This window comes from Martes martes (genome assembly GCF_963455335.1).
Source record: "Martes martes genome assembly, chromosome: 12".
Lineage (NCBI taxonomy): Eukaryota > Metazoa > Chordata > Mammalia > Carnivora > Mustelidae > Martes > Martes martes.
Window position 1 is genome coordinate 43,992,887 of NC_137900.1, and position 27,572 is coordinate 44,020,458.

Sequence of the window (27,572 nt, forward strand, 5' to 3'; positions counted from 1 at the left end):
TGAGTTATAGCAGATTTCATCAAGGTCACCAATGACCTCTAAGTCCATTGAACACTTCTTAGTCTCCATTTTGCTTGAATATTCTGTGACACGGGACATAATTGACAACTCTGTCCTTCAAATGGTCTCGGTTTCCATGACACTGTACTTTCCTGTTTTTCTTCTTCTTTTTTCAGTCTGCTTTGCTGGTTTTTTATTTTCTAACTTTTTCTTTTTTCTTTTTTTAAATGTTTAGTTGGTTGACCATATAGTACATCATTAGTTTTTGATGTAAGGTTCAATGATTCATTAGTTGCGCTCTGGAGTTCCTTAAGGCCTTGTCCTAGGCTCTTTCTCCTCCAGCCAAATGCTTTCCAGGCAAGCCTCAGGTAGTATCTGTAGGTGATTCCCAAACCCATTCCTGACTTCTCTTCTCAGCTTTATACCATTATGCCTTGTTTTTCTATTTTATTTGTTGTTTGTTAATTCAAATATATTTATTTAGGGCCTGTTATTTTCCAGCCATTATGCTGGTACTGAGAGTGTCTTCAAGGTATTTCCAATGGAATGTGATTGAAACAGAATTCATGATTTGTACTCTCTGCCAAAAAAAAAGCAAGCAAGTAAATAAACAAAAATACCCCAAATAAGACCTTCTCTACCACCATTGTTCTTACTGTACTACTGAAATCTGCCAGTTCTTTTAGCCTGAAACTTGGGATCACTCTAGACTCTTCCTTTTATCTGAGCATGGACCCAACTTCATCAATTCTTCTGATCTGATCCAATTAAATCAGATCCAGTTTAATCCAATCAGTGTAGTCTACCCTAATGCAATATCACCAAGGGCCTGGCCATTCTATTTTCTAGGTATTCTGCCCCCCACCCCTTTTCCTTTTCACAGCCGAGACCCTAGCCTATGCTACTGTTACCTCTTGAGTCAACCGCTGCGGGCACCATCCGGCAATTTGCCACATGACTGTGACCTTGATCTTTTTAAGTGTTTCCTAATTCCTCTCTGTCTCAATTTTCTTATCTGTAAAGTTGGGATAATAATAGCCCTTCCCTCCTGGATTGCCGTGAGGATAAAAAGGATTATTATGTATAAATTAGTGCCAGGCACCAAGGCCAGTAAAATGTTATTGAGACCTTATACAGAATTACATTAAACCAAGGAAAAGGTATGATTAAGACAGAAAGAGGTTTATTAATAATAGATTTGAATGGGGGTAATTATTAGCTTGTTTATACTTAGCAATGCTGTATATGTTCACACAAATCTGCAGCTCTTATAATACATGACCTTATTATGTATATATTGTTTTCTTAATTAAAAGGCTAAGAAGCACCAGGCCTTTCTAGTAGAGACATGTGAAAATAACGTGAAAGAATTGGAATCGATCTTGGACAGCTTTTCTGTGTCGGGCCAGTGGACATCAGGTTAGTTGAAGGTATAAAATGACAGATGCATCTGTCAATGTTCCAAAGTCACTACATTTTGGGAATTCTGCAGATGCCTCTTCCAGTCCCTCATCTCAACATGTTTCGATCTGATGACATGATAAGAGCAGTTCTCACAGCAGTCAGTTGGCCTAGCTGGCTGAGAAAGGGTGACGGAATGTGGACCTGCTGTTGTCCTCCCAGAACTTGATTTACAAGTGTCGGGGTCTGTATGATTGGACAGACAAGGGCTCACTTGCTGTGTTCTGAATCCAACTGAGAAAAAAGTCCTTACAGTATACCTGCAAGGGGAACAGATGTTTCCATCAAACTGAGCCAAATTCTGAGGCAACCTTCAACAACTTAAAGGTCATGCATTCAAAAGGTTATGTAGGACACAGCCTGTAACAGTGTGCATATGCTAAGCCGGTTTTCTCCTTCACTTCCTACTACCACACATACACTCTCCAGAGAAGAGTGCTTAGGTGAAACATTTTGGTTTTCGTATTAGCATGGTTAATAAGATAAAGAACTATAAGAATTGTGTATTAGGTAGGCATATTTTGGGAACTAGAAGAAGCACTAGCTGGTTAACGAGTGCTGTCCATGATTTCGACTTACTTTTTTTTGTGTATATGCCATTATGTGTGTAATAGGAACTTTGACCTAAATCCTTTTACTTTGCTACCTCAATTTTCTTTTGCCAAACCATCAGCCTCGAATTACTGTTTTTTTCTGACTCAGTTGTATTCTTCAAAAGGCACGTAAAATTAAATTCATTACACTTTGAAGTTGAGCTCCTGGGCTCTGTTTTTTTTAAGGAATCAGATTTTGGGCCAATTAGTTCTTTAGGAACTCGTAAGTTATAGAAAGTGTGTCATGCTTGAAAAAGCAGAAGGATATGACCACGGCCCATTATTACTTTATGGATCTGCGGATTTGTGCCGGTGAGCTATTAGAGATTGTGTGTTTTATTATTATCTGGTTTTTTGGGTCTGTTTTTAGCCTTCCTACTAGTTTAGCAGTCTTTCATGAAATGAACTTGTAACTTTTCTTAAAATTTAATCTTTTACCCAAAGCATTAATGTTTTGTGGTTTGTTACTGTGGAAAAATCAAGGTGTATAATGGGGACAAAAAATATAGATATCCAGTGTTCAATTATATTTGCTAAAGCTTTGGAGAGTAAAATTTTCTTTTGTAATGGTACTGTTTTATTATTGAGATGTGTCATTGCTTAATGGTGTTAGGAGCTTTAAAAATTGTTAAATTATTAGCTTAGTATATCTTATGCTTCAATGTTGTTTTAAATATTTCTTCAGAGCTGAATTAAAAAAACTAAAAATAATGCCACATCTCTTTTGAATTTTAAAATGAAATAGTTGATAACAAAGTAACTCACAGGCTATTGCTAAGCCTTTTGAAGAAGACTATTAAAGTTTTTCCTTTTCTTTTCATCTTTCTAACTCCTAGTTTCCCATATATAGGCACAGCCTATATATTATAGAAAAGGGTTTCTGGAAAAGGGACTGTATGGTGAATTAGTGATTTTTGTATTGCTGTAGAGTTGTTTTGTTTCCATATGGTACTGGTTATTCACTCTTTCACCCACCAAGAACCATTCTTCCCTGATCTGTTAAATGGAAGCCCAGGGCCAGAGTGAAATCAAGTCCTAAGCAGGTAAGCGTGTCAGTCAGCATGCCAGCAGGAAGAGATGGCACTCTTTAAAGAGTTGGTCAGAAGAGAATTTAATCAAGATATCTATGGAAATGTGGACAGGATAAGAGAACCAATAAGGTAGGATAAGACAGGGGCACCTGGGTGGCTCAGTCAGTTAAGCGTCCAACTCTTAGTTTCAGTTCAGGTCATGATCTCATGGGTCATGGGATCAAGCCCCCCGTGGGGCTCTGCACTCAGCAGAGAGTCTGCTTGAGATTTTCTCTCTCTGCCCCTCCCCCCACCTGTGGGCACATGCACATGTGCACTCTCTCTCTCTCTCAAATAAATCTTAAAAAAGGAAAAAAGAAAAAAAAAGATAGGATAAGACAGCAAGAACAAGCCAGAGTGGAAAACCCATGCCTAAGCCTAAAGGGTCCAGTGGAGGGCATATTGTCACCACAGTCTGATACAAGCCACAGGACCTGCCTGACGAGAGCTATGGCTGCTAAAAAATGAGGAACACATTGGAGCAGAGGAAATAGAAGAAATAAATACCCTGACATTCTCTTCTGTCCTTTTGTTTCTTTCTTCCTCCACCCTCTTGATCACCTGTAGGTACACTTACTGCCCAAATCCAACCAGAAGCCAGAGGGCAGAGGAGCCCAGATCATGCAGTCTCTAGAGGTCAGCCTTCACCACAAGGTGAAACATTGTTTGTTAACATAATTTAACAAAACCTGTCACTTCTGGAAATATCTTGATGAAATTCTCTTTTGATGAACCCTTCGGAGAGTGCCAACTCTCTTCCTGCTGGCACCCGGGCTGATCCACTTACCTGCTTAGGACCCGCTTTCCCTCTGGACCTGGGCTTCCGTGAGGCAGCCATGGGAGACTCCGATGGACTCCCTTTCTGCTTACGCTGGTTCAGGGTGGGGTTTTATTACTTCATGGAGGGCTAGAAATAATAAGCTTAATATGGAAGGACCTGCACAATTAGGATTGTCAGGCCTGGCTTCGCCTCCATGAAGATGAACAAATATTTTGCTCCTCACAAATAAGGTCACATAAGAACGTATCCTAGACTAACTTGTCCTCTGTGCCTGTGTGATATAAACATGTATATAGTTCACAGTATATATGTTTTTGAGGACAAGTCTGTTTCAAAGAGAAACAGGGTGTACTATGTGATGATAGGGAAGCCTTAGAATTTGTTACAGAATTAATTCAGTCACCTCCAGAAAGGTTTTCCAGAGAGATCCTGTGCTCTGCAGTATGGGCAGTAGACAACAGTGCTTAACTTCCTTTTGTTACCTCTTCCTACCTTTCAGTTCAAGATACTGGTAGCAATCCATGGTAGAAATTTCGATGGTCACAAAATTTGTTGTTGTTGTTGTTATTTGTTTGTTTTGTTTTTACTTGCTTTTTAAAATGGGGTGAATGAAAATTATTTTCCTGGATGAATTTTCATCCAGAGTTGGCACGAGCTGCCAGCTGTTCTCTTCCCTATCTTCTTCAGCTTCTGCAGTCGGTCGGTCCACTACCTTAAATGTTTCTGAAGTAACAGTAACCCATCCGCTTATCTTCGTGTAGCAAATGAGGCCAAGTTTCAGTTAGTGTCAGACCTTCGGGAATTTATTTACTTAGAGGATTTGCCGTGATTTTCTCATGGGTGATCAGTGTGGTAGTTCTCACCTTGTTTCCTTGTGCCTCCAACCCTGCTTCCTCTGGCTACCTTTCTCTCCGTCCACCCTGCTCCCCCCTGCAGTCTGTTTTCTCTGTAGCCACCAGGATGATCATTTGAAAACCCAAGACAGAGCATGCTATTCCTTTGCTTTAAATCTTCCTGGGCTCTGCATTTCATTAAGCATAGAAGCTGAAGTACTAGCAGTGGCTTGGAAGACCCAACATGGTCTGCCCCTATCCTTTATCACCCCTTTGACTTCCCCTGTACCTCTCTCTGTTTTGGCCCCTCTGGCCTCCTGTTGCTTCTGGAGCACACCAAGCATGCTCTTGTCTTGGGGGCCATTGTGCTGGCTATTCTTTCTGGAAAGTTCTTTACTTAGATGTGTCTGTATAGCTCTCTCTCATCTTTTCATTTTATTTATTTAAAAAAAATTTTAAAAGATTTTTTATTTTCTTAAGTAATCTCTACCCCCAACGTGGGGCTCGAACTCAGAATCCCAAGATCAAGTGTCACATGCTTTACTGACTGAGCTAGCCAGGCCCCTCTCTCTTGTCTTTGTAAATCTTTGCCCAGATCTCACTCTGATGAAGCTTACCTGCTACTCATTCCCATGCCACTTGTCCCACTACCTCTCCCTTTTCTCTTCTACTTCTTTTCTTCCCCATAGCACTTATTGCTGTCCAACATTTTTTACACACTACATGGTGCATTTTTTTATCTGTGTTAGTCAGAATTCTCTGAAGAAACAGAACCAGTAGGATAGATGTAGGAATGGCTCACGTGGTTATAGAGCCTGGGAAATCCCATGACCTGTTGCCTGCAAACTGAAGACCCAGGAAAGCCAGTGGTATAATTCAGTCTGAATCCAAAGGCCTGAGAACCCGGGGCTCCTGGGGTCCGAAGGAGGATTTGGAAGTCCCAGCTCGAGAAGAAAGAGAGAATTTGTCCTCCTTCTGCCATTTTGTCTGTGGTGGGGGGATAGGGAGGCAATAGATTGGATGATACTCGCCCACATTGGTGAGGGCAGAGCTCTACTCAGTCTATGGATTCAAATGCTAATTTGCTTCAGAAACACCTTCACAGACACGCCCAGAAATGTTTTGCCAGTTATCTGGGCATGCTTAGCCCAGTCAAATTGACACATAAAATTAATCCCGACAATATCCAAGCTCCATGAAGGCAAGGATATTTGTCCCTTTTATTTACTAGTGTACTTTAAGCAGCTAGAAGATTCCTTGGCATAAAGCAGTCACTCAGCAAATCTTGGTTGCATATTAATGAATAAAAGTGTGAATGAATTAATATCAGGTTGAAAGTCCATTTTGCATTTTAATTTTTGAGGTTATAAAGGTAGTCATGGCACGCCTGGGTGGCTCAGTGGGTTAAGCCTCTGCTTTCAGCTCAGGTCATGATCTCAGGGTCCTGGGATTGAGGCCTGCATTGGGCTTTCTGCTCAGTGGGGAGCCTGCTTCTCCCTTTCTCTCTGCCTGCCTCTCTGCCTACTTGTGATCTCTCTGTCTGTCAAATAAATAAATAAAATCTTTAAAAAAATAAAGGTAGTCATGGAATTTCTTTCCAAATTATAGCAGCCTTTTGGGTAGCAATCCATATGGAGTCATCAGGAAGATTGACCTTAAGTGGAAAAGATGTGTGATCTTCCATGGGCCATAGAAATAACTTGATTTCATATTATCATTGGGCAAGATAGTCTCAATTTGCTTGAATAGGGACATTTATTTCATATTTCTGCTTCCTACTGAAATTGAAGCACTACAGCTGTTCTTATTTCTTTTCTCATGAAAATTCTTCTAGTAGGGTGTATGTGGGGAAAAATCCTTTCTCACTTTGAACCTATGTAGTCTTTCTGCCTCAAGTGTTTCTTTTAAAACAGTTTCACCTCTGCCTGAGGACGTTAGCAAACATACAGAATGTATGTTCACAAAAGAAAGTTTTTCTTGTGGCTCCGTCTTGGAGCCTCCTCAGGGTGGTTGACTTTCGTGTTGACTGAGAGCCCTCTGACCTTCTTCAACCTTTCCTTCCTTGAGGAAATCATTTGTAATACTCTAGAGGTATTCTTTTTCTTTCTACTGGAGAGGACCCTGGGAAGTTATAGCAACAGCATTTGATGCCTTTAGGCGTATTTATGTATGTATCACCCAGGAATTGGGCAGTCCCAGGGACAGCTCTTAGGATGATCAGGACAACAAATTGGACTTTTCCTCTCCTCTCTCCTCCTTTACTTCTTTAATAAAAGGCTGTGGTTTAGATCTGGTATCTTCTTGAGAATTCTAATTGTTCTTGTGAACCTCATGGCCGGTACCTTTTAACTGGAGATTCATGTGTCTACTGAGGTTTACACACCATGACTAGCCTACTTTATCATGCTCTTGTTTCAGTTTGTAAAGTCCAAGGGAGTGACTTCAGTAAGATTGCTCAACATCCTCCAATGGGATCATTAATTAATCACACAATTATGAAGACTAAGAAACCCAGCACCTGTAGTTGGCAAGCTGGAGACGCAGGAGGACTGATGGTGTGGTTCCAGTTTGATTCTGAAGTGCTGAGAGCCAGGAGAGCTGCTGGTGTAAGTTGCAGTCGAAGTCTGAGTCAAAAGGCAGGAAAAGACCAATGGCCCTACTTGAAGACAATCAGGCGGAAAGAAAGAATTCCTTCTAATTTGGCCTTTTATTCTATTCAGACCGTCAGTGGATTGGATGAGGCCCGTCTGCTCTGGGGAGGGTAATCTGCTTTCTCAGTCTACTGATCCAAATGTCAGTCTCAGCCAGAAACATCCTCATAGACATGTCCGGAAACAATGTTTAACTGAGTATCTGTGTCCCAGTCAAGTTTATGCATAAAACTAATTACTAATTACTACATTACTAATATCCCCTCTCCGCCTTTCTCTTAGCCTATGGTAACCACCATTCTATTTTCTGTTTGTATGTATTTGACTACTTTAGATACCTCATAGAGTGGAATCTTGGAGCATCAGTCTTTTTGTGATCGGCTTATTTCACCTAGCACAAGGACCTCAAGTTTCATCCATGTTATAGCATGGGACAGGAGTCCTTCCTTTCTGAGGCTGAATAATATTTACATTTTGTTTATCTATTGATGCACCTTGGATCACTTCTACCTTTCGACTTTGTGTCTAGTCCTCCTATAAACATGGAAGTATCTCCTCCAGGCCTTGTTTCAGTTCTCTTAGATATTCACCCAGAAGTGAAATTACTGGTCTATTAGCTTTTTTAAAAAAGCTAATTTTTAAGTAATCTCTATACCCAACATGGGGCATGAACTCGGAACCCCAAGATAAAGAGTTGTGTGCTCTATGATTGAGGTGCCCCTGATCTATTAACTTTAATCACAGAAAATTAGTGAAATGAGCCCATTTCCATATTTTATCCACTATAAATTGAGTTTCCTGGTTAGAAGCAATGCTATGTGGAACATGTAATTGTGAATAAGATCTCTTACAAATTCACAGATGGTGATTTCAGCAGAAATACTATTTTCCTTCAGGGAAGGAAAATCTATACCCAGAGTTAGTGTCTACCTTCGTAGACATGAATGAAGCATTGCTCCTTCCATGATGGAAGTTACTTAAGATAATCAGCTTGCCACCAGGGCCTAGAGATGATGTCGTTCACTTTCTCTGCTGTTGATAGATTTTGCATATAACAGGAGTTGTAATCCTATCAGTCGTGGGGAATAGAAGTCTGTGTTGCTGAGCCCATATATTCCCTGCATCCTTGCTGCCATGACCCTTTTGTTGTAAAGAAAACAAAGGTGATAAGGACAAAGGTGGCTGAGAAGAGATGCTAGGTAGTAGCCCCAGAATGCCTTATTTTGTCCTCCTGATTATTAAGATCTTCTTCTACTTCTGATTATTAAGATCTTCTTCTACTCCTGATTATTAAGATCTTCTTCTACTGATTGGTCTGAGCATAGTGCCCATTTGGATACATCTTTCCATGTACTCTTGCCTGTATCATCTTGTTACCGATTTTCCAGTTGTGTTCTTTTTGATTCCCTGACCATTTTTGTTAAATTCGTAGCTACTGTCCACACATCGGTGTACATTTGTACTTTTGGTAATTTCTCATTCCAGGTGAAATGGCAATCAGGTCCATTACTTGTTCTGACTACTGGCAGAATTTCACTTCATCCCTGTCCTTCAGGGCCACCCTTGAGGGGGGTTGTAGAGCTGCAACTGTCTACTTTTAATTAGTGTCAGCATATACAGAACCCTGTATATACTAAACCCATTTTTTTTCTCCCATGAGTCAACAGGTCATTGAAAACCTTCCATGGATTCAGGTTGTGGATTAAGAGGGGGGGTAATATAACAGTCATAGGGCCCATTCAAATCTGGACTATTTGCTCATAAAACTTAATTGAACCTTCAGGATTTACTTGAATCCAGTTTTGTATAGACCACTTTCACTTGACGATGGAGTGCTGTTGTGCATGCCCAAATTTATAGATTGCAGATCAGACAATAGTGATTTTGTGACGGGCAGTTCTTGTCTCATGGTAAATTGGTGGCCATGAATGTATTATCTGCTGAGGACCAGTAGCAAGTGTAAAGCTTGATTCCCAAGAGGAGAAGAGTTATCTGCAGAGGATGACTTGCTTTGTTCCAATACCCTAAAAGGTTGCACGTGGTTCTACAAGGACCTGCCAAACTTGACCTGCAGGAGCTTGAGCTATCAGAATGCTGTCATCAACTTGGCAGAGAGCTAAGTAGGACGTGTGATGTAATGTTTTTGGATTGGAAAGTTGATTAAGATTTCTATAGACTAGATTCTGCTGGAGTTGATACAGCTCTGAGGAAAGCTGTGAATGTGTATTGCTGGCCCTGATGGCTGAAGGAAACTGTCTTGGTAGTTTTTACTAGAAAGATGGAAGAAATAGCTTCATTCCAATTGCCGGGAAATATATTGACTGCAACAATGAAACTACATCTTCAACTGCAGCTGCAATTGCAATCACATGTAATTATGCTTACGGTAATTCACTGTCATTCCCCAAGATTCATCTGTATCCTGCACAAGCTAGATAGATGAGTTGAAGGCTGATGTGGTTGGAATCACCACCCCTGTATCTTTTAAGTCCTTCCCAGTGGTACTGATCTCTGTAATCTCTCCAGAAAGGTGACATTACTTTTGACTTACTATTTTGGTAGGTAAAAGTTCTAGTGACTTCCACGTGCTTTTTCTATTCAGTTTTCCTCTGTAAATCCTCCACTCCACGTGTCAGGGAACTAGTATGGATATGGTGCCAGTTTCTGCATTTGTCTTTTCTTAGCTCTGCATTCCAAACCAGGGAAATAAGGTGAGTTCAGGTACCTGCTGGGGCCACTGGTAATAGAAATTTAGCCAAAACTCAGTCCATCTCCTGACCTTTATCAGCTCCTACCCTAACTAGTGAACCACAATGGCGTGTTAGTTCTCTAGGTGTCAGTGTCAGCCCAGATCGAGTGCCCAGTTATCCTAGTGATTAACCCCCTTTCTCCAGTGCATAGTCACCTTGGTAAATGGTTCCATGTTTCTTTGAGGAAGGTAAGGAGGAAGATTTACAGTATGATCTTCTGGCAGTATGTTAGGGTTTCCCAAGGAACCCCTTCTCTTTATTCAAGAGACAGTGGGTCTGTGAACTAGCTCAAGTCTGATCACTGGTTGAGAGCCAAGACACTTTTCTATGTTGATTTCAGTTAGACCTCTGGTAATTAGACCTAGAGCTTTTCTACTTATACAAATCAGATAACATTTAAGTAGAGTGCCTACCTATTTTAGTCCTATGAGCACTATGATCAGTTAGCTAACACCAGCGATCTCTGTGGGTAAAACCATTTTGTTTACTGCTTTGATTTCAACCATGTCCAGTTTGTTTCTGGAAGTTAAGTGCTACTACTTGGCCTTTGTCACCCAGATCCAGATCCCATCATCTTCACTGAATTCAGGGAACCTAGCTTGATTGCTGTTATCCCTGCTATACAGAACTTATTGAGCCCCACAGAGCTAGGTCATCATGGATGCTGGGGCTCCCCTCAACAATACATTTCTCAAACATTGGTAAAGAAAGTGTTTTTGTTTTTAACTTACCCTGGAGACATAGTTAGGGGGTGAGTGAGCATGACTTACATAATAAGTACTCTCCATATGTTAGGGAAGTTAGAAGCCATTTTCCTTAGAAACTCCAGAATGGGTACCTGTGTTTATAAGATAAGGAAGATGTTTATGATCTCAGTGAGTAAAACAAATTAATATGCAGAATGTAGTCTCAGTTTGACAAGCATAACTGCCAACAAAATGTTTATATTTAATGCTTTTGGAGTGAAAAAGGAATTTTCTTGGTCATCAATGTATTTTGATTTTCTTAGGTGAAGATAATAACCCATTTGAATGTTATTTTCTTTGCCTTACTATGTGATTCAAAATCCACATTAAACAACAGTTTTTTTTTCCTAATCTGAGGTTGAACATGACTACTCATGTTCTATATGTATGTATACATACATTTATACACACATACATACACATATGTATTCTTAAAAAACCTCAGTCTTTTGCCTTCTGTTGTCTCTCTATTCTTTTTCTTTCTTTCCTTTTTTTTTTTTTTAAATTTAATTTATTTTAGAGAGAGAGACTGAGAGAGACCACTAGTAGAGGGGAAAGGTAGAGGGAGAAGCAGACTCCCTGGTGAGCTGAAGCCCCATGTGGGACTTGATCCCAGGACCCTGGGATGATGACCTGAACTGAAGGCAGATGCTTAAACAACTGAGCCACCCAGGCACCCTCTCCATTATTTTTTAATAATTCTCCCCTTTTGGGGTCTTGCAGGAAACTGAAGTAGATAAGAGAATGTTTGAGATGGTTGAAGAGATAGAGTTACCTTATTCATGACAACTTACTGTGGAACTGTAGGTTACTAAGGTAGTAACATTGGCTTGAGAAACTGTGGTTTATTTGGGCCAGGTAAAATTACTTAGTTTTTGAGCTTCTTTAAAAGAAAACATTTAAATTGAAGGCTTGGAACCATTTCTCCTACCTCCCTCTCTGCAGTGGGCTACTCATTCAAAAAAAGATTTGCGGGGTGCCTGAGTGGCTCAGTGGGTTAAAGCCTCTGCCTTCAGATCAGGTCATGATCCCAGGGTCCTGGGATCGAGCCCTGCATCAGGCTCTCTGCTCCGCAGGGAGCCTGCTTTCTTCTCTCTCTGCCAGCCTCTCTGCCTACTTGTGATCAATGTCTGTCAAGTAAATAAACAAAATCTTAAAAAAAAAAAAAGATTTGCCTTTATGTAATCATTCTAGGTAAGCGTATACCTAAGAAACATAGAAATTGGGTGCTCTATAGTAGGATAGCAGTTTCTAATCCACCATGAGATCATGAAAGAAAGGTATGCCCTTGACAGGAGATTGATTAGTCCCACACAGGATGGAAAATTCATTCTTCCCCCAAAATCTTCTCCGGTCAGAAGCATTGCCAGTTAAGGTTGGCCTTTTTAGCCAAATAATTATACCACAACCCGAGTGGAATTGTTAATCAGAATCAGATTCAGGTGGTTTGCTTTAAATCACAAAGGATAATAATGCTTAAAATAAAATCATATGATACATACCAGAAAAGAAGAATATCACTATAAATAATAAAACATTCACTGGTTATGCTGTGGTTACACACACACACATATTTTTATATTTAATGTAAGTGTTATGATGTTGAGTAGAAATACAAAATAAAATATGAAAATTCTCAAAAACAAAAACAAAAACAAAAACAAAAAAAGATTTGCCAAGATATACCCAGAGCTGAAATATACTTAATAATAAAAGTAAACAAGAGAGACTGAAACAGGTGGCGGTGATGGGAAAGTATAGGCTGGCCTCCGAGTCCTGAGACATACACATTATGAACATACACATTATGGAGAGAAAGTTGGAAGGTTTTGAGTTGGTATTTTGAAATATAAAGTGTTCTAATATATTCTGTTCTTCGTTTGGATTTTGACCTTTGGAAAGCCACTTATGACCACTTTTCAAATTATTTTTATGGCTCTTCATCTGTGGATTTTTAGAGCTTTCTTTGATAAGATATCATTAATAGGTTATTGTTTCTTATAATATTCAAGGGTTAGAATATTATTAGGTTAAATCAAATTATCAGTAATGTCCTGAGTCCTAGTGACCCTTTCTTCTTATTTATAAGCATTTTGCCATGTTAAGGGACCAGAAACGATTTCTTTTTATAATGGATGTGGGTGAGACTTAATGCATACTTTGTATTTCAACTGACTTTATTATATAAGCATTTTCAAGCAAAGAGACTTTATTTTACGTAGAATATAAGAATATGCATGGGTCAGTAAGGACAGGGCATTTTGTCCTCTTACCCTTTAACACTCATATTAAAATGGTTTTATTCTTCTGAATTTCTAAGAGGAAGTTTTCTCCCTTATTGTAAAAGCCAGCAGATTTCCCGAGTGTCCTTGCATGATTTATTCATGGCCTACTTGTGTAGTAGCAAAAGAAAAGAATTATACATTACATTTTTTTTTATCTTGTGCAAGAGCAATTTAAAAAATATATATTTGGTAAGACCTTTAATAAAATTTTTAATGAGTTGTCTTTCTAACTCATAGTAATTATAAAGAGTACTGTCTCCTCCATTATCATGGTTCAGAGCTGGGTCTTTTTTTTTTTTTTTTTTTTTTGCCTAGCCGGGATATGTGTTGTTTCCATATTACTTCTCTTTTTTTTGGTTAAATATTCTTCTGTTTAAGAAAATCTAAGGTGAACCCATACTTAAGATAGTGTTTAAATTATACCTGGATGAATGTAATAAATTTATTAGTAACATTTTGTCCAAGATTAAAACACTAAGTATCACCAATATTCTGAGATAGTTAGTCTGTCATTAACCAAAATTTTCCCTCCCTTTCTTCCTTCCTTCCATTCCTCCTCTCTGTCTTTCTTTCTTCTTTTCTTTATTGCCTTCTGTCCTATCCTCCAAAAGTTCTAGCAGTTGAATACATGAGGAATGGATAAATGATCTCATGTAATTATTTGTTTATTATTCTTCCTCCTCCATTTTTTTTCTTTAAAAGGATTTTATTGATTTATTTTAGAGATAGAGTGAAAACAGGAACAAGGTGGGGGCGGGGGGGGGAGGAGGGGGAGGAGTAGAGGGAGAGGGAGAGCAGACTTCATGCTGAGGCTCCATCCCACCACCTAGAGATCATGACCTGAGCTGAAATCAAGAGTTGGGACCTCCAACTGATTGAGCCATCAAGGGGCCCCTCTTCCCTCCTATTTTTAGACTGTAAATTCTCAGAGGACAAAGACTACACTAATCTTATTCACCTCCATTTACCTAATGCCTTAGATTAGTACGTAGTAGGAATTCAGTAAAGTATTTGAATGAAAGCCAATGAATAATAAAATATATATCATGAATGCTTCTTTTTGAAATCATCCTTGTTAAAAATATGTTTCTTGTCTATTGAAATAGATTGTAAAACATGCTGGGGAGAAATTATAATAGGAAAAGAAATATTTTTAATAGAATATTTCAACATTTGCTACTTGTTTTTTAACAGTAAAAGAGAAGTACAGTGAACAATCAATTTAAAGTGGTTTTTAAAACTAAACTTTTGATGATTTTGGATTAATCTTTTGAACTACAGTTGACCATGTGACCCTCATTGGCTCAACTAACTTATGGCCCAACTAAATTAAAATAGTTTGAGGGCATAATATGGAAATACTCATATTTTTATAATAAGTATCAGTTTTAAGGGTTTTAATTGAAACATGATGTGGGCCTATGTAGATAATAGCATTTTTTGTTATTTATTTCAAATTGTAACTTGAGAGTTTTAAGGATTGAAGAGTGTTTCCAAGCATAACAGAAAATTATGTGCTCTTGGGTTCAGAAATTATTATTTAAGCAAAATAGGCCTGACTGATCAGAAACACAAGGACCAAAGTAAGTGTGTGTAACTTCCCAAAACAACGTTAGTATTTGGGCTGTTCATTTAATTGTTGGATAACAGGTGTGTAGAAATACTTCAGTTATTTAGGCGGTGGGGGGAAAAGAAGCTCACTACTAACTATAGTGTGGGCCTCGGTAAGGTAGGGAGTAGTCATAAATTTGCACTTGATACCTTATGAACTTAATTTGATCATTTGTTTGGAAAGGCTATTAATACTTGGCTATACAGCAGTATACTTTGGAGAGGAAGACTCTGCTTAGTGTTTCATAACATCTTTTCAGCTCTATCTAATTGTAATATCTCTGTTACTGTTTACTTAGCTTTTGTCTCCTTGTGACTTTAGGATATATTTTCATCTTACATTTTTCTCTAGGCATCCACAAGGACAAAGATAAACCTCCCAGCTTCTCTGTTGTCCTTGAGACTTTGAGGCGTACCTTGACAGATTACCAGAACAAGCTGGAAGAGGCGTCTAATGAGGTAACACTTGCACTATTTGGCTCCACACTTCTCGCCTTCGGCCTGCAGCACTCCGGTTCCGTGCTTGTTACAAAGGTCAGAAAGATTGGGAGTGTTGAATTGACAGCTTCCCAGATACAAAAAATAATAAATCGTCTGTCGCTGTTCTTTCTTTAAGTGTGGCCTAAAGTCGTGTCTCACTTATGGTTTTGTAACTCTAAAGTCATACCATTATTTTCAAAGTTACGAAGATTCTGTCACTTCTTGGCCTTCAAAATTTATCTATTTGAAGTTAATAAAAAAACTACACAAGTCATCTAAGGTAATATGTACTCTATTTGAATGTTAACATGGTTTTAGGAAATTAGGACTAGGTAGTGGAAATTCTGGTTTTGTCAAGATTTTAGGGTAAGATTTCTACAAATTACGGAAGTCTTAACAAAACAAGAGAGAGGTTAGTTCTCCTTCTCTGAAGGACTGTTAAAGAAGCTTTCAAAAACCAGTGTCTGTCTGATGTAGCCTGGTAGTTTTTGGTTTGCTGATTAAAAAAGCTCGTGCTTCTATTTTTCATCTCATTTGTGTTGTTTATTGTGCGGGTTGGTAATTTTCTTGGGTATTAAAATGTTTTATGAATTTGTGCTTTAAAAATTGAAGAGTTTGTTTAGTTGGCTCTTGTCAAACTAGAGAGTATGAAATAATTACATGAAATACAATTAGTTAGCAAAACAACCAACAGATTGTTCAAACCAAAGACAAGCCACAGAGCATGGAATTCACTGTCTATCCTTTTGTTTATTTGTTTCTTTCAAATAACACAAGGCCACGCAATCATTCTATTTCACATTTCAGAGGAGGTTTATTTTACTATAGTCTACCATGGTCAACAAAGAAGGAAAAGTGAGGTCTTCTTAATATCCTCTGTAATTGTTCAAAGGGCCAAAAGAAAGTGACCATGGAAATAATTAAATTTCTATAAAGAACAAACGCTGCTAAGTCTTTCCTAGTGAGACAAGGCAACCTGTATTGTTAGTAGTTTATGCAACTCTTCTGAGGCCTAGGTCTGGACGCTGCAGGGTAACTAGGAACATATTACCCACAGCGAATTGTTATTTGGGAGGATGAATGTCACGTGATCCTTAGCACAGTTGAAAAGTCGACTCAGCAGGCTTTGGCTTAGTAATGTGCTTTGTTGTGAACCAGTGCCAGAGACAGCAGTGGGGAGACCAAGGGGGTGGCTGCAAAGGAAGCAAAAAGAGCAGTCTGACAGAAAGAAGAATGAACTGTCAAAGAAAATAAATCACAAGCGGAGCAGGACCAACTGATGACCTGCCACAAGCCTTCCCAGTAGGACTGCATGTGACCGACCCTGAAGTTGTCATATGGAGTGAGAGACCCCTGAATACCCCCATGATGTATAGAAACAACAGTCTCCCGCTCTCTGTGCTTTTCTTCTCTCTGTATAGATGCCACTGCTTTTGGCATTTTGGTCCGGTAGGAGTTTAAGAATAAAGTTGTATTTGTTTACAGTAAGAATGAAATCCTTTATCCAGCCATCAAGGAAAAAAACACAGGAACATCACTGACATTTTAAGCTTGAATGCTTTTTCTTTTTTACATGTGAACTCGTGACAGAAATGACAGGGTTAACCAAAAGAAATAATTTTTCAAGATTCTTAATCGCTATTGGAACATTGGCGTTTAAGTAATTGCCTAAAACAACATTTAAGATTAGCTTTTGAATGACTCGCCCCTGGAAAACATTAAAAAAAGTAACTTACATTTTCTCTCATCAGCTAAACAGCATGAATGATGCTAAAGAAAAGGCATCGAGTGAACTTGATTCTACCAAACAGAAGATAGAGTCTCACACTAAAAATATAAAGGTATTATGACTTAGAATAACCTTTTCCTTTTGTATTCAGAAACAAATATGATTATCTAGGGAGTACTTTTAAAGTAGAGATATCTGAAAATGTATCTCCCTATTTTTTATTAAGTACATTTGGATACAATTTTGATTTTTTATTGTTGATCAAAGTAACAAGAATGTATTTTTCATTAAAAAATAAAACTTGGTTGGAAATTATTTTGGTTAAAGGAAAGATGTATTTCCCAGATTTAATAATTATAATACCATAGATTCAAAAAATGATTTAAGATTTAATGCCCAGCCCCAGGTACATATTCAACATATTTTACATAAGCACATCAGTATTTGGAGTCCGTTTTCATCATTTTAGGGTGGAGCAATTGTTTTTAGAGCATCATGCCTAATAATGGGCTGAGACTGCGCCTGGCTAAGGTCCAATACAAGAGTTTATTTTATTTTCTGTGCTGGGTTTTTATGCTACATCTTTGCAAAATTATACTGAGGCAAGTCTCAGAGTTGGAAATTTTTTGTGTCGGTTCATATTGAGTTTGTCATGGACATACTTCAGTAGAATTTGTTAATAAGGCTGAAGAAGAAATAGTTCAGAATTTTATGTCACACACTTGAGATTTCTATTGGTATTTGGATGTCATTGGGAAGTAAATGTTCTTATATTAAATGTAAAACATTTAAACGTTTTTTGAGCGGCCAAGCTATTTTTTTTTTTTTATAATGAAAGGAAAAGTCCTGTTCAAAGAGCTCTCTGGAATTAGCCATCTTATGAACACTTGATGTTTCAGTGTTAAAACTTAGTAGTTTTTTTCTAACTTTTGAGTGAAAATGGTATTCTAAGAAAATTGATTCAGTAAATTACTGTAATGTTTAGCATTGTAGCCAAATGCTTGTCCTTGTGATTGTTTTATGGTAAAGTGTGGGAGGTCTTCATTATTATGTATTTTGTCTTTGCAACCTCGGCCCCTTTACTGGCTGGCCTTCACGCAGTCTCTTTATTTTGCATCTCGGACAGGACCTTCAGGATAAACTGGCCGATGGGAGTAAAGAGTTAAGTCATTTACGCACGAAATGTGCAGACAGAGAGGCTCTCATAAGCACTTTGAAAGTGGAACTACAAAATCTGCTGCACTGTTGGGAGAAAGAAAAGGCTCGAGCAGCCCAGTCAGAGAGTGAACTGCAGAAGCTTGCCCAGGCTTTCCAGAAGGATACTGAGGTATTACCTGACACAGGACGCCTGGCGGGAAAGGCCTTCACTAATCTCCGTTTTCTAAATTTACATACATCAAGTGGCTGCTTTTACTGTGGTTCAATCTAATTCACAAAATTGTTCTGAGCCGACTCTTTTGAAATATTCATGCCAGCCACGAAATCGGTCACTCCATTACTCTTGTGTCATCCCATTTTGGAGAGAAGTAATGGAGTTTAACCCCTCTGTTACTTGTGTGGCTTCATCTCTCTAGAACATCATATCCCAAGCATTGAGGCTCCCAACAGTTTTTTCAAAATGTGCCTCTTTGCCGATGACAGAATTATTTTTTATTTCAGTAGTTTAGTAGCTGAACATGGTGGAAAGAATATGTTTTTTGTAATCCGAAAGAACCAGACTTGGCTGCTGGTACTCCTGTTTACAAACTATGAATATGGACAAGCCACGCACCTTAGTCTCCCCACATCTTAATTTCCTTATGTGCAAAACAGGAATAACATCTCCTTTAACAGACAGTCTCCTTATTCTTTCTAACTGTAGGATATTAACCAACATTTTGGAAAAGACAAGTCCCACAATATTGAAACTTTATTTAGATGCCCTGAGAGTTGCCTATCTATTTTTATTTATTAATGAGTTCTTAAAATATTATGACAAAACTTTTCTATTCTGTATGAGCCGGTGTGAATGGAATTGTTATCTTATATATTCGTTTACCCATGGGATATAGAGCTAGTTTAGCTAGTGTGGAACCGGTTTATCTGAGTCGTCCCGCATATTGAGTTCATTACTCCAACAAATATGAACATGAATGCCAAGAGAGTAAAAAGGAAACATTCTTTCCACTCTTCTTACAGTCTGGGATTTAAATTGTGTCCACATGAAGGGGCTGGAATTGTTCTACGCATCAGATAATGATTAAAGGAAAGGAAACTAGAAGCCTGCCTGTATTGTAAAGTCAGCATGTCTACAGCGTTGTGGTTGGGTTCAACATGTGTGAATTGATTTTGGATCTTGAGATTCTCTTTTCACGCCAAATGGATGATTATCATGCATGGTTTATCACAGCCCAAGCAAAAAGGACATAATGGCGACACAATGAATTATCCTTTAGGATGAACTCGATCACTTGGCAAAATGTGGAGGGCGAAGACTTTTAGTGCCTGAATGTTACATTTGGTTAGTTATATTTAATAAGATTTTTAAACATCTCAACCCAGTTGAAAATGCAAAAGACATCTTTAATTGCTTGAAAAAGAAAAAGGCATAACATATTTATGAGGATTCTTCTGATGTCCTAACTCAAATTTGTGGTTGTAACTACATATTAAATTTTTTTGGTTTTAACTTATTATATTTGGAAAAAGGCAAGGTGGCATATAGAGAGAATTAGAGATACACATTTTTATATTATATATGTATTATGTATACACACATATATACATACATAATATATACATACATTCATATATATAAAAAATTTCCCCACAATTTATAATTATACAACCTTTATATACAGTTTTCCTTATCAAGAAGATTAGTATTTCTATTTTTCCCTCTCAAATTTTCTCCTTTTTAAAATTTTTCTTGCTGATCTACTAAAAAAAATAATAAAGGAACTTATTTTATCTACATAAAATATCCTTTTACAGCTTTACACTGACCTTGTCTTGAGTTCCACTCTTGGGCACTTTATAGATGAAGCACCTTATAAAGAGAACCGTTTGGCATTTTAGTAAATAAACTCTTTCTGTGTGTTCAAGATGGGATCAGCTTTTTACTGAATTCTATGGCATAGTGTTTCTGGGTTGTTAAACAGTGGATGGCTTAGTTACTACAATGGCAACATCATTTTAGAGAACTTTTTATTATGTATTTCTAATTGGACAGTTTGGAAAATATGTCTTGGGCAGCTGTGTCCATTTCTTTTTGCCTGTTACTTCGTATTATTTAAACACCTTGAAATGCCCGATGTGCCAAATACTATATGAACTTACCAGGAAAACAAATGAGCCCCTCTTCCCTATCTCTCATATCACTGTCTGCTTTGCCTAAGGGGCCGAGGATAGATTTCCTATAAGTGGTAAGCAAACTAGAGTCTCTGGAGGAGGAAGAAAGCTGAGTAATTGTGTACATGTAAAGCACAGATATTGGTGTAACTTTGTCTTTAACAGAGCTGAGTAACACTCTTCTCTCTATAATGGTTTTCTGACTTAAATAACATCTGTTTTGGCAAATGTAAATATGAAATTATATGATTACTGTCCTGATAGCTAGTCAAAAGGGCTTAGAAACAATTAGTGCAGATATGTCCTGTCAGAGCTGAGAAAGCCAATGCCCAAACAGTTACTTAGGTCACATCCACAGGAGGAGCAGAGCTGGGGTCAGAACCCTGGTATTCTGGCTTCTAGACTACAGATTTTGTTTTTGAATGCCAAGTTTAAGCAATTCCAAGATTTTTTTTTTTTTTTTTAAGATTTTGTTTATTTATTTGACAGAGACAGAGAGAGAGGGAACACAAGCAGGGGGAGTGGGAGAGGGAGAAGCAGGTTCCCCGCAGAGCAGGGAGCCCGATGTGGGCTCGGGATCACGACCTGAGCTGAAGGCAGACTCTTAATGACTGAGCCACCCAGGCGCCCCAGCAATTCCAAGTTCTTATCTGATGCTTTTAAATGTCAAAAAAGTCACTCAAAATGACAGTGTATTTCAAGACTTGGGTATTTTCATTCCTTTCCAAGTTTTTGAAACAAATTCTTCCCCACACTTAGTATGTATTTTACTTCTTACAGTGTTGATATACTGGAATTAATTTCTTTCTTTTTTTTCTCACAGGAGAAGCTAACCTTTCTTCATACCTTATATCAGCACTTGATAGCAGGCTGTGTGCTCATGAAACAACCAGAAGGCATGCTGGATAAATTCTCTTGGACTGAGCTTTGTGCAGTCTTGCAGGAGAATGTTGATGCCCTGATCGCAGACCTCACCAGGGCTAATGAGAAGGTAACTGTCCTCAGGCACCAGATACCTCTATTAAATTCAGTGACATTTGTCCACATCACAGTATCATTAAGAGGGGCTGACATTCATCTTATTTCAAAAAGAATTTGGATGTTAATAATTCAATACCATTAATTATGGCTTGTCTACAACTCAGTTTGATGCCATTGCTGTGGGCATGTAAATGTGACTGAAGTCTGTATGAAGTCTCTAAGCTCCACACTCTGTGCAGGACATGCTAATACTACTAGCCAGTATTAGCCACAGGGACCTAATTAAAAGAAAATAAATTAATCTTACTGATGAAGCAATTCAAAGAACTTAGTCATTTACATTAATAAACCAACTCTTTATGTTAGCATAAAATAGAAACAAGATACAGTTATTCAAAAACATGATCTTAACATTTTTGCCCAGGAAATAACGAGGTGTTACTTTAAAAGCACTTAAAAATTTAAAATTATGTTTATGGTATTTCTTGAATCATAACAAACTGTGTATTAATAGGCCCCATTCAATGCTGTAGCGTGTTCAAAGTGTACATGGTAGCAGAAAACAGGGGACTTCACCAGCCCAGGAATTCAGTCTTTCAAAAATAAAACAAAACAAAACCCCCCACCCAAAACCCCAACAAGCCCTCTTTTGGTTATGGAAAATGAAAATGGCTTAGCAGACCAATGTATTCCGCTGATAAAGATACTGATTCTCATCTCGGTTCTACTGACCTGGTCAGGACTGTATTATGTGGTCTGGTTTCCAGATCTTAGTTGCCATGGCATTTGCTCTTACGCGACGTGAAGAAAAAAAACCTGTTACCTGAGTTGTTTTTTTTTCCCCTCCTCCAATCTGTTGAACTAATGAAATAGCATCTTGGCCCAATTTTATAGTGAGAACATTTTACTTTGGTTCGATTGGCAAACACAACCTTAGGCACTGAGAAGTAGGATTAAGGAAATGAGGGAACACATTGTGAGAAGCACAGATGCTGTTCATGATTGAGAATGTGTGTGTAATGAGTTTGAAAATTACTGATAATTAAAATGAGTATATGTTTGAACCCTCTGAGATGGTATTATGTTTTAATAGTTTTTCATAGTTTCAAAACATCATTAATTGTCATACATGTTAGATGATGATTTTCTTTCTGGTGTTTTGAATGTGAAATAAAAAATGGTTGTAACATTCTGTTTTATTATATGTAAAATGTTTGTAGATTTGTAAATCTCATTGAAATACTTCATTTCCCATTGAGATATGTGAATAGCTTGAGCTTTGGTTCTAGAAGTAAAAATATTCTTAATTTTCTCAGTAAAGTTGATTATAGAGTGAGTAACTTTATTAGAAAGAGAAAAAAGACTTGTCATCTAAGCACAGATATATACAAATGACCCTATTTTCTCCTACGATATGATAATTTGTCCTACCAATTCCTGTTTCTTTTTTTTTCTTTTCCATTTTAACTTAAAATTTTTATGTGAACTTAAGGAACAAAACAAAGTAGAAGATTCTAGATGGTGTTTGGGGGGTTGCTACAAAGACATGTTTTGTGAACATACCTCATTCTCTGTTGCGTAACCCTATTTAGATAAGTCACCTGGAGTATATCTGTAAAAACAAGTCTGATACGATGAGAGAACTTCAGCAGACCCAGGAAGACACCTTTAACAAAGTGGCCGAACAGATCAAAGCCCAGGAGAGCTGCTGGCACAAACAAAAGAAGGAACTGGAGCTGCAGTACTCGGAGCTCCTCTTGGAGGTGCAGAGGAGGGCACAGGTGCGCTGCTTCTGCCAAGAGCTTTAACAGTACGGTGCTCAGTCTTTTGCTATTGCCAGTGTTTTCTTTGAGTACCAAGGCGAAATCAGTTTAGAACTTTTTGAGAACCACATAGAACTGGTCAGGCACACACGCATATGATTGTGTAAACACACACATGTATGTTGGATTCAATTGAGAACAGAAGTTGTGGGTAGTTAACATGACCGAATTTTTTCATATACAAATTATTGTTATCGTAGTTTATATTGTTAACTGTGATCCCTTCCCCATCAAGAATAACATACTGATAGTGTCTACTGACTTTAATAATAGTTTGTGTGTTCCCAAGATAAGATACTTAGAATCTGACTCAGTATTTAACCTCTTTATTTGGACCATACTTATACTAGTTCATACTTGTATTGGCAAGTTTAATTAAAGGAAATAAAACGTATTATTTTTATTTGTCAATAAATAGTTTCAGATTGCTTAAAAGAACACCATCCTGCTTTCCGTATGTGAACTTATACCATTCTCTTTGAATTTGAAGAGTTAATACATTCACTAAAAGTAACCGTGTGTTTGGTGTTGCAGGGTGCCGTGTGATATGGTCTGCATTTTCTACTACTGAAATAAAAAACCTAAACAATTTATTATATTTTCTTTAGAGGTACCATTGGCATTCAGTGACGTGAAGAGATCTTAAGTGTATAGTTTGATGTTTGGATTGATGCAAAGACCTATGGAACCATATCCCACTTTAAACTTAAAGTATTTCGTTACCCTAGAAAGTTCTGCAGTGCCTTCTTCCAGTTCCCACCCCATAGGCAGCCAGCGTTCTGATCCTGTCATCATAGATTACTTTCACTTGCTTTTGAGTTTCCTCTCAATGGAATCATTCAGTATGTACTGTTTGGTGGTTGGTATATTTCACCCAAAATATTTTCTGAAACTCATCCATGTTGTTGTGTGTGTCAGTAATGCATTCTATTTTTATGGTCAAGTAGCATTCTATTTTATAATTAAACCACAATTTGATAGATTGTGAGTTGATGGATATTTCAGTTGTTTCCAGTTTTTGGCTATTGTAAATGAAATTGCAACAGATATTATAGAAGTATTTTGTTGACATATGGTTTTCATTTCTCTTGGTTAAGAGTGCAATTGCTAGGTCACAGGATAGCTGTATTTTTTTTTTAAGTCTCAAATTTTTTTTCAAAATGGTTGTATTATTTTATATTTCTACCACCAATATATGAAAGTTTCTATTATTCTTCATCCTCTGCAACATTTGGTATTGTCAGTCTTTAAAATTTTAGCCATTCTAGTTGTTTTAAAAAGGTATTTCATTGTGGTTTTAATTCATATTTTCCTAGTGATTAATGATGTTCAGGACTTTTCATGTTCTTATTGGTCATTCATATATCTTCTTTTGTGAAATGTCTCTTCAAGTGTTTGCCCGTTAAAAATTTGGGATTGCTTGTATTTTATTAGTGATTTGTAAGAGTTCTTTAGATATTCTGGATATAAATCCTTTCTTACACATGTGCATCACAAGTTCCAATACTCACTTGTCTTTTCGGTTTTAGTATTTCTTTTGCTGATCACAAATTTTAATATTTTAATCAAGCCCAACCTAGAAATCTTTTTGGGTATTTATTTTTATGTGGTAAGCAATGTTTCTATACTCCAAAGTTGTATGGATAATCTCCTATTATTTCTTCTAGAAGTTTGAAAATTTAACTTTCATGATGAGATCTATGATGAGATCTATGATCCATCTCAAGTTAATTTTTGTATTTAATCTTAGGTAGAAGCTGAGGTTCATTTTCCCCCATATTTATTGTTCCCATGCCGTCGTTCACGTCTTTATTTTCCTCATCGAATAGCCGTGGTCCCTTTGTGAGAACAAAACAAAAACAACTGACCAGAGTTTGGGGGAGCCAGGTAGTGGGTATTAAGGAGGGCACGTATTGCATGGAGCACTGGGTGTGGTGCAAAAACAATGAATATGGTTACACTGAAAAGAAAAAAGAAAAAGAACCACAGGTTTGTTGGGTATCTGTAAAGTTTTGCCTTTTCCAGGATGTAATATAAATGGAGTCATATGTAGCCTTTTGGGTCTTTTTTTTCACTTGGCAAAATATGTTTGGGAATTATTCATGTTTTTGCATATATCAGTAGTTCATTCCTTTTTACTGCTGAGTTATATTCCATTGTATGGGTGTATCACTGTTTATGCTTGCTGATGGGCCTTTGGGTTATTTTTATTTTCTAGCAATTATGACTAAAGAACCTATCATGGATAGGTTGTTGTGTGATCATAAGTTTTCACTTCTCTTGGGTAAATACTTAGGGGAGTGTGATTTCTGGGTTATATGGTAAGTACATATTTATATGTTATATAAATGGTTATATGGTAAAAACTGACAGTGTTTTCCCAAGTGGCTGTACCATTTTGAGTTCCCACTAACGTGTAAGGGAGTTCTAATTACTCTGCATCTGTGCCAGCATGTGGTTTCATAATTTTTTGTCCTTTTTAGATAGTCTAGTAGGCAACGAGTGGTTGTGATTTTAATTTCCATTTTCCCTGATGAATGGTTTTTTCATATGCTTTTCCATCTGTACTTATTTTTGGGTAAATAACTTGTTCATATCTTTTGCCCACTTTTTAATTGGGGTGCTTGTTTCCTTGTAGTTGAATTTTGAGAGTCATTTACATATTCTGAATAGAAGCCATTTGTCAGGTGATTTGCAAATATTTTCTTCCATTCACTTAAAAGTACTTTGGCAGAGCCAATTTTTACATTTTTATAAAGTCCATCTCATCAATTTTTTTCTTTTATGGCTTATGCTTTTAGTGTTGTATCTAAGCAGTCTTTGCTTAGTGCAAGGTCACCAAGATTCCCTCCCATTTTTTTCTTCTATATGTTTTGTAGTTTTAAGTTTTGCAAGTAGGTCTATGATTCATTTTCAGTAAATTTTTGTAAAGATGTGAAGTATGGGTTGATGTCCATTTGCTTTTCATATGGATATCCAGTTAATCCAGCACTGTTTGTTGGAAGATTACCCTTTCTCTATTGAATTGCCTTTGAACTTTGTCAAAATAAAAAAAAATTTGTACAAGTCTGTTTCTGACTTCTCAATAATTTTCCATTTATTTGTGTGTCTATTCATTAAACTATACTGATTTGATTTTTGTAGGTTTTTAGTAAGTCTTGAATTCAGGGAGTGTGACTCTTCCAACTTCCTTTATTTCCTATCAGTTTTTTTTATTGAATAAATTTAACATGTAACATTATGTAAATTTAAGGTGTACATTGTGTTAATTTGATACATATATATATTGTAATATGATTGCCATTGTAATGATATTTATCACATTGCATACTTACAGTACAACATTTTTATTATTGTCTATATTCAATAAACTGTGCATTTAATCTCCATGGCTATTTTAGTACTCATAAAATTTTGTACCCTTAAGCAACATCAGTTTAACCCCCCTTTCCAATCCTCCATCCCCTGGTAACCACCATTTTGCTTTCTTTCTTTCTTTCTTTTTTTTTTTTTTAGCATGTTTGATCTTTTAAGATTCCATGTATAAGTGATACATTTAATACACCTCTTTGTCTGGCTTACCCCCTTTAGCATAATGTGCTCAAGGCCCATTTATGTTTTTGCAAATGATAGGATATCCTCCTTTCTCATGGCTGAATAATATTTCGTTGTGTATATACACCACATCTCTTTTATCCATTCATCTGGTGATAGGCATTTGGTTGTTTTCATATCGTGACTACTGTGTATGGTGCTGCAGCACTATGCGTGGGGATGCATATGTCTCATCGAATTCCTGTTTTCACTTCCTTTGAGTATATTCTCAGAAGTGGAGTTGATGGAATGTATGGTAGGTGTATTTTCAAGTTTTTGAGTGACCTCTATATTGTTTTCCATAGTGATTGAACTAATTTACATTCCCATATTCTCACCAGTACCTGTTGTCTCTTGTCTTCTAGATGCTAGCCATTCCAGCAGGTGTGAGATGATATCTCAGTGCAGTTTTTATTTGCATTTCCCTAATGATGAGTGATGTTGAGCATCTGCTCATGTGCTTGTTGACCATTTTGATGTCTTCTTTGGAAGAATGTCTATTTAGTTCTTCTGACCATTTTAAAAATGGGACTGTTTTTTCATTATGAAGTTGTGTTAGTTCTTTATGTATTTTGGTTATTAACCTCTTATCTGATAAAGATTTGCAAAATTTTTTTCCCATTTTGTAGGCTGCTTTTTCATTTTGTTAGTTTCTTTTGCTGTGCAGAAGCTTTTGAGTTTGATGTAGCCCTGTTTACTGGTTTTTGCTTTTGTTGTTTGTGCTTTTACCATCATACCCAAAAGATCATTGCTAAGTATCAATGATCTTCTTTCCTATCTTCCAGGAGTTTTTTGGTATCAGGTGTTATATTTAAATCTTTGACCCATTTGGAGTTAATTTTGTGAGTTGTGTG

The 27,572-nt window shown here is 37.3% G+C and overlaps 1 protein-coding gene across 2 annotated transcripts in view; it reads left to right on the forward strand.

Moving 5' to 3' along the window:
• Positions 1 to 27,572, forward strand: part of CCDC171 (coiled-coil domain containing 171) — a 295,661-nt gene that overhangs the window by 98,159 nt on the left and 169,930 nt on the right. Inside the window, exons 11-16 of one of the 2 annotated variants that reach the window (XM_080819723.1) lie at positions 1,317 to 1,419; positions 15,134 to 15,240; positions 17,013 to 17,102; positions 18,117 to 18,317; positions 21,144 to 21,311; positions 22,894 to 23,082. In XM_080819723.1, coding sequence (XP_080675849.1) covers positions 1,317 to 1,419; positions 15,134 to 15,240; positions 17,013 to 17,102; positions 18,117 to 18,317; positions 21,144 to 21,311; positions 22,894 to 23,082 — 858 coding nt within the window. Of the gene's footprint in view, positions 1 to 1,316; positions 1,420 to 15,133; positions 15,359 to 17,012; positions 17,103 to 18,116; positions 18,318 to 21,143; positions 21,312 to 22,893; positions 23,083 to 27,572 lie in introns of those variants that run through there. The other variant, XR_013967748.1, reaches the window with a different exon arrangement.